General features: G+C 36.7%; 3 protein-coding genes across 3 annotated transcripts; all 3 read right to left on the reverse strand.

The window, feature by feature from the left end:
- Nucleotides 1-4,163: 4,163 nt before the first annotated feature.
- LOC119665897 lies at nt 4,164-4,910 on the reverse strand. The gene has a single exon (XM_038075152.1). The coding sequence runs from the start codon at nt 4,908-4,910 to the stop codon at nt 4,164-4,166; it is 747 nt and encodes a 248-aa protein (XP_037931080.1).
- A 300-nt stretch (nt 4,911-5,210) lies between these two features.
- On the reverse strand, nt 5,211-6,209 carry LOC119665898. The gene has a single exon (XM_038075154.1). It carries the CDS (start codon nt 6,207-6,209, stop codon nt 5,211-5,213), a length of 999 nt encoding a protein of 332 aa, XP_037931082.1.
- A 30-nt stretch (nt 6,210-6,239) lies between these two features.
- On the reverse strand, nt 6,240-7,133 carry LOC119665899. The gene has a single exon (XM_038075155.1). It carries the CDS (start codon nt 7,131-7,133, stop codon nt 6,240-6,242), a length of 894 nt encoding a protein of 297 aa, XP_037931083.1.
- Nucleotides 7,134-15,992: the final 8,859 nt, after the last annotated feature.

Raw genomic sequence — 15,992 nt, forward strand, 5'->3', positions numbered from 1 at the left:
TGCTACTCGTCTATGGAACTAAAGTGGATATTTCACAATAATCCTCAAAGGATGCCGTGACGTGGTGCTAAGTTCCCAACCCGCCTTAAAATCTAGTTTAAATCTACGAAAAACCGGCAGCGATAAGCGAAGGTTCGATATAAAAGTCAATAGGATTAAGATCATATTATTACAGACTAAAACAAGTTCTATAAAATACACAAGAGTTCAAAGAAACGTTACGGAAACCATGTGTAATACATTTATTTTACATGAACCCAACATAATTAAATATTATATACGAAAAATATATCTTAATTGAATATATAATATTTGGAAATAAAATATTAAATCTGTAATAAAATAATGTTAATTAATATTTATTGTAACTATTATCAAGAACACTAAATAAAATAGGACTTCTCAACTCAAGCAATTTTATTTCTACACACATCAGGCCATTCAAAAGGAACGCGGAAATTTTGCATTGGCTGTGTAGAAATTGCACACTTCCCAGCAAAAATTTTTGCCACTTGTGTACTTCTGGTACATAGAAATAGAAAAAGTGAACTTTCTGAATAAAAACTAAAATATTAAAAAAGAAAAATACAAGATCCCGGTTTTTTAATTAAATTTTAAAACTATTAAAATACTTCATGGCGCCCGAGCAGGGACTATTTTAAAGTGTTTTTTTTAATGTGTTTCTTATCGTGGGTGTTTTTATTTGTAAATTAAGTTCTCATTGCCACACGGTCCACGTTTTTTTTGTTGATTATAAACGGTACTGGCACCGTATCGCAAAATCATCACCACCGCTATCCAAAGCCGCAACGGTGCTTTACGGACCAGTACCGTTACATAATTTTACCGATTTGCTATATCACCACCATCGCTGCCTAAAGCTGCAACGGTGCTTAACGGACCACGTTTATCTTCTTTATTAAATAAACGGTACTGGTACCGCAACATAATTTCACCAGTTTGCTGTCTCACCAACATCGCTGCTCATTCAAATTCTTCAATCAATGGAGTGTTGCTGCAATAGGAGACCAAAGGATCGCCAGGTAATAGAAGTGTAGGTGAGGGACAGTGCTTAAATAAAATTTAATTACTGCGGCAAATATCACCGCAAGCGTAACAATTTTCCTTCATTATAGCATCTTAACAGCACTTCCATCTGCACTCTCTTTTTTTTTTAAAAAGTTTAGAAAAAGGGCATTCTGTTTCAGCATGTAAATCATCATGCTGCAGAGTGTGTGCGAGACAACATCACACACTACTGCACAAATACACTCCAATCATTCATCACGCAACTGTAACTTCTGATTCCGATCGCGTATTTGCAAATCATTGTGCTACTAATTGCGACCAAGTAGTTTTGGCGACAGCGCTAGTTACTGTAAAGAGTAAGTCTGGAGAGTACCGAATAGCCAGAGCCTTACTTGACTCCGGTTCTCAAACAAATTTCATGACCAAGGAACTTGCACAACTGTTGCAGTTAAGAAGGGAAGATGGATGCCTTAATTTAATTGGAATTGGTGAGATAAATACCACAGTAAAACATAAGTTACATGCTACTGTAAGATCGCGAGTCAATTCTCATGAATTCTCAGCCGATTTTTGGGTATTGCGAACAATATCCACCAACCAACCAAATCATCATATCTCTACCGACTTGGTGCAGAAACGTTTTTCGATGTTCTATCCGTCGGACAAATAACACAAAGTCTGAATCTCCCCACACTGCAGAAAACATTATTCAGCTGGACTGCGTCTGGGTAATATCAAAGCAATAGAAATATTGAACTCCATGCTAATGCCTTAACTGTTTCACAAGATGATGACACTGTAGTCAGTTCATTGATGCAAAAATTTTGGGATTTGAAGAAATTCCCAATAGTGCAACAACCGCCACGCTCACACCTGAGCACAAACTTTGCGAGGATAAATTCTTGTCGTCCGTGCGACGCTTACCATCGGGTGATTCAAAGTTTCACTTCCTTTTAAGTCTGATTCCAGCAATCTTGGGCTGTCAGGTAAGTGTCGTTTCTTGTCACTAGAGCGGAGACTTTCTAAAGATGCTGCTCTGCATGATTTATATATAGACTTTATGAAAGAATATGTGAATCTAGGTCACATGACTTTACCAACTCGTAACTTCTCTGTATCTCCCCACTACTTCATACCACATCAGTGCATATTAAGACCACAAAGCATATCAACAAAACTTCGTGTAGTTTTCGATGCTGCTTAGAGAATATCAATTCAACTGTCATTAAACGACATATTACTGGTGGGTCCGACGATACAAGAAAAATTATACACAACGTTACTCCGTTTCCGTATGCATAAATATGCATTAACTGCTGACATTACTAAAATGTACCGTGAAGTTTTGATTGACGAGGCAGATCGCGACTTTCAAGTCATTCTGTGGAGGAAAAGCCCAACCGAAGAATTGAAGACTAACCAATTGAACACTGTAACATATGGAACTTCGTCTGCACCATTTTTAGCAACTCGATGTTTACGTCATTTAAGTGATTTTAATCAACGAACGCTTCCAATTGGTTCCAATGTTATTCGAACCGATTTCTATGTTGATGACTTGCTGACAGGTGCAGATTCATTTAATAAACTCGAAATAATTCGAAGGCAAGTGACACAAATTCTGGAGACAGCTGGGTTCCAGTTAGCTAAATGGTTCTTAAATCACTCCACCTACCAGGACAATAAACAGCTGAAGAAATCATAGAATATAACCGATATTGATACAACAGAAGCACTAGGCATACAGTGGCATACCACAAAAAATGTATTTAGGTTTCAGCTGGACGACACCTACCTAAATTTGCGTGCAACAAAAAGAAATATCTTATCAATATCAGCTCGTCTATTCGACTCTCTTGGCATATTGTGCCCAATTGTTGTGAAAGCAAAGATTTTATTACAAGAGCTGTGGTTACAGAAACTCGCCTGGGACGAATCCATACCAATGCATTTTGACTCATAAACGTCATAACCCGGGAAAGTGTGGATGTAATGCTTTGTTCAGAAACACATCTAACAAACCAAAATTTGTTCTATAAAACCAATCACCCAGATGGCAAAGCACATAGTGATACAGGTATTTTGATACGAAGGCGTCTAAAACACAATTTTCTAGGTACATATGCTCATAATCATGTGCAAGCCACATCAATATGCCTTAAGCACAAAGGAAAAAATTTAACTTTATCGGCAGTTTACTGCCCCCCTCGTTTCAACATTACTGAGACCCAATTTATGGATTGCTTCTTAGCTTTAGGTGACATATTTCTTATAGCAGGAGAGTACAACACAAAGCACACGTATTGGGGTTCACGGCTAATTCCATTTCAAATAGGAAAAATGCACTAGACGTAATCTCTCCTGGGCAGCTAACATATTGGCCTGCCGAAAACAATAAAATACCAGACCTAATAGACATCGCCGCGACCAAAGGCATAAGCAGAAATTTGATCTCCTCATACAGAAGCTGCGATTTGTCTTCTGACCATTCCCCACTTATATTTTGTTTACTTAATGGTCCTCAGTTATATGACTGTTCCTATAGCCTTACAAGTCTTAGAATAAACTGGCTCAATTATAAAAAGTACATTAGTTCATATATGCACACAAATCACAAGATAATGTGTAAATCTCATATTGAGGACGCAACGTCGGTGAACAAGAATGTTCATTAACAATCTTTATGTCCCTTACCACTGGTGGGGGGAAACAATAAAAGATCGGTGAGACGTTGATTTACTTTCAACAACTGATTTTATTTAAATTGATTTGTTCTTTTATACAAAATAAAATGCAACCGTAATTGCAAAACATACAATAAATAAAATAGCTTATTACTTAATTCGCACAAATTGCTTAATAAGCAATAGTTGCGAATGCTTTATTTATGACCTAATTTTCACATTTTGTTGATTCGTCAACCAAGAAAATAAGCAACAGATGTGAGCGATTAACTCATGACCTAGTTCTTAATTTTTTGTTGATTCGTCAACATTATGCCGGCTCTGCGTTGGTATTACGGGTTGGTCTAGATATGGTAGCCTCAGGAGGTTGTTGTTTATGTGCAAGACCAAGCGACATCGTAAGTGGACGGTGATGTATGATTATTGGCTGATGATGATGGTATTCTCGGTTTAATGTAACACATGTAATATAATACTCCAACGAATATGATTATTATTATAGCTGTAGCCCCGATGACCCATTTCTTCCAATATTGATGAGTCATTATTGTTTTCCAAGATATTTCTTATATAGTCTTGGAACCACCGTTTACAAAAGTCTTGCTTTATTTTCTGCACAATCTTCCATCTTTTTAGGCTAGTTTCTGTAAAGTTAATAAGACTATCATGAGCTGGAGTCATTAATGACGATCCCACAATGAAATGTCCTGGTGTAAGTGCATTAGGATCTTCAATGTTGTCTGTTAATGGACAGAGTGGCCGTGAATTAAGACAACATTCGATTTGAATTAAGACCGTACTTAATTCCTCGTATGTCAATTTTTGGTCACCTATAATTCTAGCTAGATGATATTTAATGGATTTTACTCCCGATTCCCAGAGACCACCAAAGTGAGGTGAGCCAGGAGGGATGAAATGCCAACGTATACCTGTTTCAGCTAGATGATTCTCTATTTGAATCTTCTGTAAAGTGTTGTTTGCACCTGTAAAATTGGTACCATTGTCGCTATAAATATGATGTACTGAGCCACGTCTGCTTATCATTCGTTTGAGTGCTGCTAAAAATCCTTGAGATGTCAGACCTGAAGTTAACTCAATGTGAATTGCCTTTGTTGCCCGACATACAAAAATAGCTATATACGCCTTGTGTTTTAATTCCCCTGAATTGCGAGCATTTAATGTGTAATGGCCGTGCATAGTCTATGCCGCAGTGTGTGAATGGCCTCGAGAAATTTACTCTTGGTGTTGGTAAACTTCCCATTAATTGAGATTGTGCTTTTGCCTTTATTCGAAAACATTTTAAACATTTATTGATGCAAGCTTTCACAGCGATTGTTCCACGAATAATCCAAAATTTTTCCCGAACGTAGTTTAGCGTCAGTTTTAATCCTCCATGAATCGTATTAATATGCGCCTGATTGATTATGAGTTTGGCCAAAGTACTCGTTGTATGTAAAATTATTGGATACTTTTGGTTGTCAGATAAATCTGCATTTCTTAATCTGCTGCCCCTCTTAGTACTCCTGCACTGTCAACAAATGGGTTTAATGAACACAGCTTATTACTTTTCAATAATTGTTTCTGAAGATTAAGCCGTCTGATGTCATCTGAAAAACATTTTTGTGCCTGCTTCACCAACACAATTTCTGCTGCATCGATATCGTCTACCGACAAATTGTCGATCTTTCTTTCGGATTTCTTTTTATGACAATTATAAACGAATCTAAGACAATAAGCTGTCACTCGAAGAAGTTTGTTTAATGAAGAAAATCGATTAATAATATTTTCATCTTTGGTAACGTCCACGACGGTACATATTGCAGATTTTCTGGTTTCCGGAATAAGATTCAAATCTATTACTTCATCATTTTCTGGCCAATTTCCTTCATCTTTTATTAGCCAGTTTGGACCATGCCACCATAATATATTTGAGATAAGATTGTCACCATATACTCCCCTTGATGGAATATCTGCTGGATTATCTTTTCCTGGAACAAATCTAAATTGCTCTTTAAACGTATCCTGAATATACGATACTCTGTTTGCTACAAACGTAGTCCATCTATTTGGGTATTGCCTTAGCCAATTTAATACAATTTTTGAATCTGACCATGCAATAACTTTACTATAGGTAATCTTGTTATTCTTCTGAATGTAATTAATCAACTTTATCAATAGCAGAGCTGCACATAACTCCAATCGGGCTAATGATACCTGCTTAATAGGTGCAACTTTGGTTTTTGGTGCTACTAGGGATATTGTAACCTTTTCTGCATTGATAACCTTTGTATATACAACTGCAGCATATCCTGCTTCTGACGCATCTGCAAATTCATGTAATTCGATTAAACTATTCTCTGAATGGTGTGTCCATCTTTTCATGGTTATTTTCTGAACTGCAGGTAATCTCAATTTAAATTCTTCCCATTGTGCCTGTGGATTGGGTGGGATCTCTGTATCCCAACTAATTCCTAGCATCCACAATTTTTGTATCATAATTTTTGCTTTAATGGTTACAGGTGACAATCAACCAAATGGATCGAATAGTTTTCCAGCATCACTTAGAATTGCTCTTTTTGTGTATTTTGAGCTGAATGACGTGGTATTTATTTTAAATTCAAATCGATCCAGTTTAGGACACCATTTTATTCCTAAAATTTTAATCGCTCGGTCGTTGTTAAATTGCATCTCTAACCCTGGTTCAATGTCTTTTATCTGGATATTCGTCAACATTTCCGGTTCGTTTGATGCCCATTTTCTTAAGTTAAAACCTCCCTTCAGCAATAATTGGATTAACTCTTCTTGTACTTGTTTACACTCTTTAATCGTATTAGCGCCTCCCAAACAATCGTCTAGATAAAATTTTTCATTTAAGATTTCACTTGCCAGAGGATAATTAATTCTCTCGTCTTCTGCTAGCTTAAACAATGTCTTGATGGCAAGATATGGTGCTGATGCAGTACCATATGTAATCGTGCTCAATTTGTATTCTTTTATTGGTTTTTTCTGATCGTTTCTCCATAAAATTCGTTGAAGATCTCTATCATTATGATGAATCAGTATTTGACGATACATTTTTTCAATGTCAGCCGTAAAAACTATTTTAAACATTCTCCACTGTAATAATAGAATGAATAAATCCTTTTGTAATGTAGGACCTGTCATCATAATACTTTTCAGTGATTGTCCTGATGTCTTTTTTGCGGACGCATCAAAAACCACTCGAAGTTTTGTTGTCGTGCTGTCTTCTTTAATAACTGCATGATGCGGCAAATAATATACCTTTGTCTTTGGTTTCTCATTAACTTCCTTCATATGACCCAGCTTGATATACTCTTGCATAAAGTTCACATACTCTTGCTTTAGTGCTGGATTCTTCTTAAATCGTTCTTCCAATGAAAAGAACCGTTTTAATGCCATCTTTCTGGATTCACCTAACGTTTCTCGATCATTTTTCAGTGGTAACCTAATGATGTATCGTCCTGTTTTATCGCGGGTGCAAGTTCAATCATAATGTCGCTCACAACGCCTTTCTTCTACTATTCTTAAGTCTGCATTTGGAATTTCCTCTAATTCCCAAAACCGTCTTAAATACTCGTCGCTGTTTTCGCAAGCCATGGAGCATAACATTATTTTGTTTGTGATTGTACGCTCTACATCTATAGGTCCTGATAATATCCATCCAAATAATGTGTTTTCAGCCATTGGAGAGTTGTCTGGCCCTTTAATTAATCCTTCTTTAAACACTTCTGGTAATACGTCCGACCCGATTAACAATTGTATTTCCTTTGGTTCAGCATACCAAGGATCTGCTAACTGCAATCCATCAATATGCGACCATTTCCTTGGCGTGAATTCTGCATTTGGCATTTTTGATGTGATTTTTGGTAACTTCTAATGAGCATTTGGCTATAACGCTTGTTGTTTGTCCATTGATACCTTTTACATGAGTTTGATAATTGGTCAATGGTGTTCTGATTGATCTTGCTAATTGTTCTGTTATTATACAAGATTGTGATCCTTGATCAAGAAGTGCTCGTATCGGCTTAACTTGTTTTTTAGTCCTTATAATTACCATTGCTGTTGCTAGTAAAACAGTTTTTTCCTTTTGGATGTTGTACGACGCTATCACTTCGGTCTCTGTGGTGTTCTTCAATGTTGGCATCCTCTGTTTACTTATGTTATTTGTGACTGTTGGTTTGCCCTTAACTTGTTCATGAATAAGTTGATGGTGTTTTTTGTCGCAAATTGCACATCTTTTTTTATTCAAGCACAACTTACTAAAATGCCCACTCTGAAGGCAATTAAAACATAATTTGGCGCTCATAATCTTTTCACGGCGTTCCGGCACCTTCATATTCAGAAACTTTGAACATCGAATTAATTGGTGATCACCACTACACACTAAACATAGCGTATGTATTGTATTTACATGCGTTTTTGTATTTACTGCTGTTGGTCGAAAATTATTCTTATTTTCGCGATTTGTGTCACGAATTGCCTCCAATCCTCTAACTCTGCTCTCGATAAACTCGTATAAGCTGCTCAATTTTGGTATTTGTGTTGATGCCCCTCTTGAATGTTGGTATAATTTTCTGGTTTCACCATCTAATTTTGGAAGCAGTATCTGTATAATTAGTGGATCCCAGCTTGACGTGTCCATATTTAAATTACGTATACCATATAACATTTCTCTAGAAGAATCCACTACTGTTTTTAAATCCTGTGCATTCTCGTTTCTTATAGCTCTGAGCGACAATAACTTATTGATAAGATTGTCCACAAGTATTGCTGGATTGTTGTATCTTTGTTTCAGTAGTTCAACTGCCGCTGTGTAATTGTTCGCTGTTATTGTTAAATGATTGATAAGTCTGGCGGCTTCTCCCCGTAGACTTCCTTTTAAGTACTGCATTCTTTCTACTTCCACTAGATTATGGTTTTGTTGAACTAACCGGTCGAACAATTCCCAAAATGGACACCACTCTTCAAATCTGGCATTGAATATTGGTACATTCAACGGTGGTAGTTTGATATTGTTACTTACGGTTGTTCTAGTTTCTGAAACGTTTTGACTGCGAACGTTCAGTTCTTCTTGTAACTGGATATATACTTCTTCGTATATCGATTCCAGTTGAATAAAATCTCCTTGGTCTATTTCATCATTGTTAAACAGACATTCATCGTTTAATTGTGAGATCTTTGCCCAACAATTCTTCAATTTTTCCAATTTGAACTGTAACGTTTCAATACTTTTCGTTAAGTCTATTGTCTCTTTGATCTGCAACAGACTTCTACTTAAGATTGCTAAACGTTTGTTCGTAATATCACATGGCCCGGTGATGGTGACTTCATCATTGATACTTATGTCTTGATTCCTTAGTGACCGAGCTTCTTCTTGCCCTCTTATAACTTGATGCCTTGATACTTGAGCTTCCTTTTGCTCCATTTGCCTTATTATTTCCAATTCATTATTAAATCGATTTTCTATTTCATTCCGTCTTTGTTGTAACTGGCCATAGTAATTTTTTGTGATATATTCATGATCAGGCTTCAAATTCTTGATCAGATTATCATTGTTGTCTTCAAATGCGTCCCATTTCTGACGCAAATTTTCCAAACGTGTCTCAAAATACTGCTTTGAATATCTTGTAGAAGAATCCTTTTTTAAATTTATCCAGATCCTTTGGATCTCACCTTCAATGTCCTTTTGATGTTGGATAACTTGATCTATCTCTTCGATCTCCATGATGTCCTCTGTTAGTATTTGATTTGATTTGTTGAGCGCCTCGGTACGCTTCTGCTTGTTTCACTTCGATGGTACGTTTGCATTCACTTCACTCCGATGTTAAAAGCCTCGGTACGCTTGTATTAACTTCACTCCGATGTTAAAAGCCTCGGTACGCTTGTATTGACTTCACTCCGATGTTAAAAGCCTCGGTACGCTTGTATTAACTTCAATCTTAGACTTAAGTCTCTTTGTTAGGTATATTTGAAACTCTTACCACTGGTGGGGGAAATTTCAAAAATCCGGCTCGAAGGGCCAAAAATGAACAAGAATGTTCATTAACAATCTTTATGTCCCTTACCACTGGTGGGGGGAAACAATAAAAGATTGGTGAGACGTTGATTTACTTTCAACAACTGATTTTATTTAAATTGATTTGTTCTTTTATACAAAATAAAATGCAACCGTAATTGCAAAACATACAATAAATAAAATAGCTTATTACTTAATTCGCACAAATTGCTTAATAAGCAATAGTTGCAAATGCTTTATTTATGACCTAATTTTTACATTTTGTTGATTCGTCAACCAAGAAATTAAGCAACAGGTGTGAGCGATTAACTCATGACCTAGTTCTTAATTTTTTGTTGATTCGTCAACAGTCGGTTTTAAACTCAATTCTGATTTCAGCAGAAATCTCCACTCTTAAAGACAACAAAATTTACACATCCCATAAAGTACTAATAAATAGTGACATAGAAAACTTAGTTCAACAAAAACGTAGGTTAATGCGCGAATGCCAAAAATCCAGGTCCCCTTCATCGAAAAACTTATTTAAGGAGGCCCAATGCAGACTTAGATCTGCATTAAGCAAGTAAACCTAAGTCAGGCAATATATGTTAATTATATACAAAGCCTATGTCCAAAATTCAAAACCTAATGGCAAAAACCATTTATCCTTGTGGAATGCTAGCAAAAGTATAAATTCCCGCATAGAATCCGATGATCCAATAAGAAACTTTCTCAGAAACTGGGCGCGAAGCGATGCAGAAAAATAAAACGTTTTTGCTGAATATCTAGAAGAGGTGTTCCAACCAAATCCTGCAACAGGACATTATGACTTTCCCACTCATCCATGACATCCATGATTATTATAATTCATAAATCAGGTAAAAATCACACGCTTGCTTCTTCCTACAGGCCAATAAGCATACTGCTATGCCTTTCCAAACTCTTTGAAAGAGCACTGCTTTTAAAGCTTAAACCATTCCTTGACGGTCAAAACCTAATACCCTCTCACCAGTTTGGTTTTAGGGACACGCATTTCAGCTCAGAGAATATTGTTCTGCGGTATTCCTCGATGTTAAACAAGCCTTTGACAAAGTATGGCATAATGGGCTTCTATATAAGATACGTTGTTCATTACTTTCAAATGACCACTCAGTTTTAGAATCGTATCTGCATAACAGAAGCTTTAAAGTTAAATATAAATCATATACTTCTAATAATTTCCGAATAGAAGCTGGCGTTCCACAAGGAAGTGTTCGAGGCCCTATCTTGTATGTACTTTACACATCCCGAAAAGTAGCTCAGTCGTCACCACAACATTTGCGGATGATACGGTTATTTTATGTCAAAACAAAATCGTTGTGCTACCTTCAAACCAACTTCAATCTCACTTATCTCGGGTGGAAGAATGGTTGTCAAAATAGCGAATTGAAATTAACGAACTAAAATGTAGACACATCATTTTTAGCTTAAATCGGAGTACATCTCCAACAATTTTATTAAATTACACTCCCATACCACAAGCAGATAAAATGGCGAATTAAAATTAAGGAACTAAAATGTAGACACATCATCTTTACCTAAATCGGAGTACATCTCCAACAATTTTATTAAATTACATTCCCATACCACAAGCAGATAATATAACGTACTAAGGTATTCACCTAGATAGACGACTAACTTGGCGCAAACTTATTGAAGCCAAAAAAAATGGCTTCAGATGAAGCCCCAAGCTTCTAAGATATATTGGCTCATTAATAGCAGATCTTCCCTATGCCTAAAGTATAAAGTACTCTTGTACAACAGCATCATAAAACCAATATGGACTTATAGTATCCAGCTATTTGGCAATGCTAGTGCTTCAAATATTGAAATTGTACAAAGAGCTCAGTGAAAAATACTGAGAAAAATCACTGGTGCCCCGTGGTATATAAAGAATGAAAGTATTCACCGAGATCTATAAATTCCCCTAGTTAAAACTGAATTTGACAATATAAGAAAAAAATACAATAAAAAACTGACAGAGCAATCCGTCCAGCCATTAATTAATAGTCAACAGCTTGAACTAAAAAACCGTACCTTTCTTGCAAGTAATCTGATAAGGTTGAACTGTTTTCTTAATTAACCACCTAGCATTCACTACAATGAAATTTAACCCATTAGTCTAAGTGAGGATCGTGATATAAGGTTTACTTATTTTATTTTATTTTATTTTATTTTATGCAATGTATAGTTAAAATAAAAATTTGTAATATTATGTAATTAGTGATAAGGTTTTAAAACTTATTGTGTCTCATTGTAAGAGAAGATGCAATAAATAAATGTATAAGTATTTAAGAAAAAAAAAAAAAATTTGTTTACATTTACTGAATACCAAACAGACTCTCACTATTGCTGCCACAAGATTTTTGAAACATTAATAATTATTTTTTTTACATTTTAACTCTAAATACAAGTTTATTTCTATCACAATAAATTAATTAATAAATAAATATGAATATTATACTAAATACATTTTAAAAACTGATCTACCAACGCTATATACCCAAACATTAAAATTGCATTTTGATTACATCAATCGTGTTAGGAATTTGCCAGGCAATAGGATTCAAAAAACATTAGCGCAGTACCTAATAAATGAAAAAACATTATTTTTTGAAAAATGGCCAAATCTGGCATCCGAGTTAAATATAACTAATGATTTGAGTATTAATGAAAACTGGAAAATGTGGCAAAAAAATAGAATAACGAAACTAAGTTTGGATGGCAGAAAATCCTTCTACTGAACCCTCCACGAGGGTGCCGTCTGGAAATGGGTCACACAGTTTTTTCGTCCTGTACGTTGTCAGGACGGTGCCCAGCTAAGATCAGGAGGAATTGAGTGATTGTCCTTAGCTCTTTAATAGCTGCACACCACTCAATGCTTTCTGATGATGGTTTGAAGGTCCCCTTAACTCGGGAGTGTTACGCGATCCGTGTTCACCGAGTAGGTTTGCAGTCAAGGGGTCTGTCCGACTGTATTTTTGCGGAGCCTCTCCAATATATGACCGCCTTGGGGAGTAACTGTGGTCTAGCCATGGTATGGGACGCTGCTGTGGTGGTCGCTTCTTTCGTCCAAATATCCTCGGGTCCGCCGCGCCTGTCTTACCGGGTAAGGTGGACGATTATGAATATGTTATGATTTCTCCCGACAATGTCTCGGAACTCGTGGCTGGAGAGTATAAACCCACCAAACTTACGGAGGACGAATTGTTGAAATCGGACGACGAGATCGTTGCCGATTCCAATACCGGTTGTACCAGTCACAGTACACCGGCGTCTAATCCAATCCAACCAACAACCAAAAAAATCGACGGCACTCCGTCTACCAGTCAAAGTAGACCGAGTGTAAACCGCACGCCAACGCTTAAAACTGCCAGTCTAAGCAGTAAGGGCAATACAAAATCTCGGAAAAAAACGGCCAACATGGCACGCAAAAATCGTTACCAGCGAGCGCTATTTATGCTAAAGAAAATTGAGAGCAATAAAAAAGAAGGCAAGGTCCATGAACGAGACGAAGCCGACGCTGTTAAATACCGCGCCATTGTGGAGGAGTATCTTCATGATGAAGGTCTGCGCCAGTCTGTTATCACCGGCAAGAACGTCGGAGATGGCGGCAAGCGTAACAGATCTCAGGAAGATCTCGGCAAGGAGGCGAAGCGGCACAAAGATGGAACGGGGGATGGAAAGCGAATGTCAAGACCGGCACAAGCTTCTCGTCCCTTCAGTGAAGTGGCGAAAGACCATCTCAGTGTGGCCTTGATCGACGAACACAACTCTAACGGCAAGCTGCTGATGGAGAGGTGGGCGCTGATTGAGACCAAACTGTCAGAATTGGTTATGGCTGAGCTCATGACTAATCCGGGGTCCGTTCCTTCTTTTGACTGCGCAGATATCGTCCGTGGTCACCGAGTGATCAGATGCGACGACGAGTATTCGCGGAGTTTTCTCAGCAAGGCGATCACTAAGATTAGTGAAAACTGGGACGGTTTAAAGCTCAAACTTGTCCCTGCGGCGGAAATTCCATCGAGGCCTCGAGCGCGCGTATGGTTACCCAAAAACCTTGGTCCTCCTGACCTTATTCTGCAGCAGCTAAAGCTACAAAATCCAGAAATCCTGATGGAAGACTGGTCGGTTCTCAAGACCGAAGAACCGCAAAAACACAGCCAATCGTACTTACTTCTTATCAACGAAGAATGCTTGCCAGTCATTGAGGCTAATGACTGCAAGCTGCGTTACGGCATCCGGAAGGCAAAAATTAAAATCTTTAAAAACGCGCCACCGGATAATATTCTGGATGAGGTTGAGGGCACTAGTAAGCTGCTAGATGACCTCATCATCAATAGCAAACCTTGTTGATGTATTAATGGCCAAGGTCGTGCAGATAAACCTGAAACACTCTAAATGTGCCACAGATAATGTGCCACAGACACGCTGTGTACGATATGCAACCTTAAATTGAAAGGCGATGTTATACACTTAGTAGGTGAATGCCCAATTTTTAAAGAACATAGATTGCTGTACTTCGGTAAACCCGCGTTCGATGTCAATGAAACCATACGGTTACTGAATGGCCCCAACTGGAGATTTTTAACGGCGTTTATTAAAACTACATTTAAATATAGGCAAAATATTATTAATGAAGATTTTTAAATTAACTTATATAAAATCTATTATTTTTGTTATAGTAATTTTATTTAATTTTTATATTGTATTGAGTTCATACGTAAGAATATCTATTTAATATTTTTAAAAATTAGATTAATTAGTTATTAGTTAATTAGCTATTAGATTAATCTAAACTTCCGGCAGACGGGTAAAATGCCATAGCTGTAAGCTTTATGTATATCTATTATAATTATATATATTATAATTATTATATAATTTCGATGTAATATAATACCTTTAAAATGAAGTAAAAAAAACAAAAAAAGCTACTACTACTATTACTAAATATTATACGTACAAAATAATTGCTCAATTTGTTTAAAAAATAATATTTTCTCTTTTAGCGAGAGTAAAAGCCTAACATCCAAAAACAATGAAATTAGGAGAAATTTTAATTTTTTTTAACGATATTTATCGATTGCCAATTTAACACAATACAATTAAAGCAGCAGCGATTTACGCAATTGCGGTGCAAAGAACTCGAGGCAAGCGTGTGTTGACATTGTTGTTGTATTTAATCAATTAATAAAAATTAGTTTATAAAGTAAGCAAAATAATTTGTAAGTGCAGCTGACACTGTTATTATATTTAAATAATAAATAAAAATTAGCTTATGTTCAAAATTTGTAAATTTGTAAAATATGCCAAATAATTTGTAAGTGCAGCGCACAAGTCAATATTAATTCAATAAAGAAATTTGGTTGTAATTCTTAACCGAAAGCGAAACATTTTTTATTTTAAAGCGCTCCGCCAATTCGATATTCGTATCGTTATTATTTATTATATATAATACTTATATAATAACTTATATAACTTATATAATAAAAACAATATACAACATTTATAAGAAATTATATATGCAATTTTTTATATATACACTTTTACATATTTATTTTTACATACGTGCTTGTACATAGGATTTACATGTAAATGTTAAACTCAAAAACAACTTCTAATACCGACAGCTTACGATCGACTACAGCTGCCGACTGGGGAACAAAAAATGTCTACACACACCCGCAGAAACGTCTTTCTGTGGGTAGTGCACTGTTCGCGCTAGTCGCTGACATGCTAAAAAACTCCCCTTTCCAGGATGAAGTACATGACCCGGAACCACCACTAGGTATTGCTTCAGGTCATGCACATCCTGATTGTAAGATTTAATCTTACGACGCTGCTGTTGTACCTGCATCCAGGCGCCTCTTTTTTCCACGCAGTACTGCCTCCACGTGTCTCGCCACCACGGACCAGTTGCTCTCATTTGCCAATAGTAGAGGTACTATATTTTCCGGGGTCCACATGTCGTCAATCTGTGCTTCTAGGCTGGCTCTCTCGATTGACCATTTAATGCACTCGAAGAATGTGTGTTCTGCATCATCGACTTCTGCGTCGCCGTAAATACAACTCTGTTCTTTGCGAATGTTCATCCGGTACAGGTACTTGCCGAAGTATCCATGCCCAGAGAGGAGTTGCGTCAAGTAATAGTTGACATCGCCGAACTTTCTTGTAGTCCATACCACTAAATCGGGGATGAGTCTTGCAGTCCACCTACCACTAGT

The sequence above is a fragment of the Teleopsis dalmanni genome, chromosome 1 (genome assembly GCF_002237135.1).
Source record: "Teleopsis dalmanni isolate 2A chromosome 1, ASM223713v2, whole genome shotgun sequence".
NCBI lineage: Eukaryota > Metazoa > Arthropoda > Insecta > Diptera > Diopsidae > Teleopsis > Teleopsis dalmanni.

What these genes read in the sequence shown, in the direction of transcription:
- LOC119665897 (XM_038075152.1), bottom strand. Translation starts at nt 4,910, where the DNA reads ATGCACGGCCATTACACATTAAATGCTCGCAATTCAGGGGAATTAAAA.
- LOC119665898 (XM_038075154.1), bottom strand. Translation starts at nt 6,209, where the DNA reads ATGATACAAAAATTGTGGATGCTAGGAATTAGTTGGGATACAGAGATC.
- LOC119665899 (XM_038075155.1), bottom strand. Translation starts at nt 7,133, where the DNA reads ATGGCATTAAAACGGTTCTTTTCATTGGAAGAACGATTTAAGAAGAAT.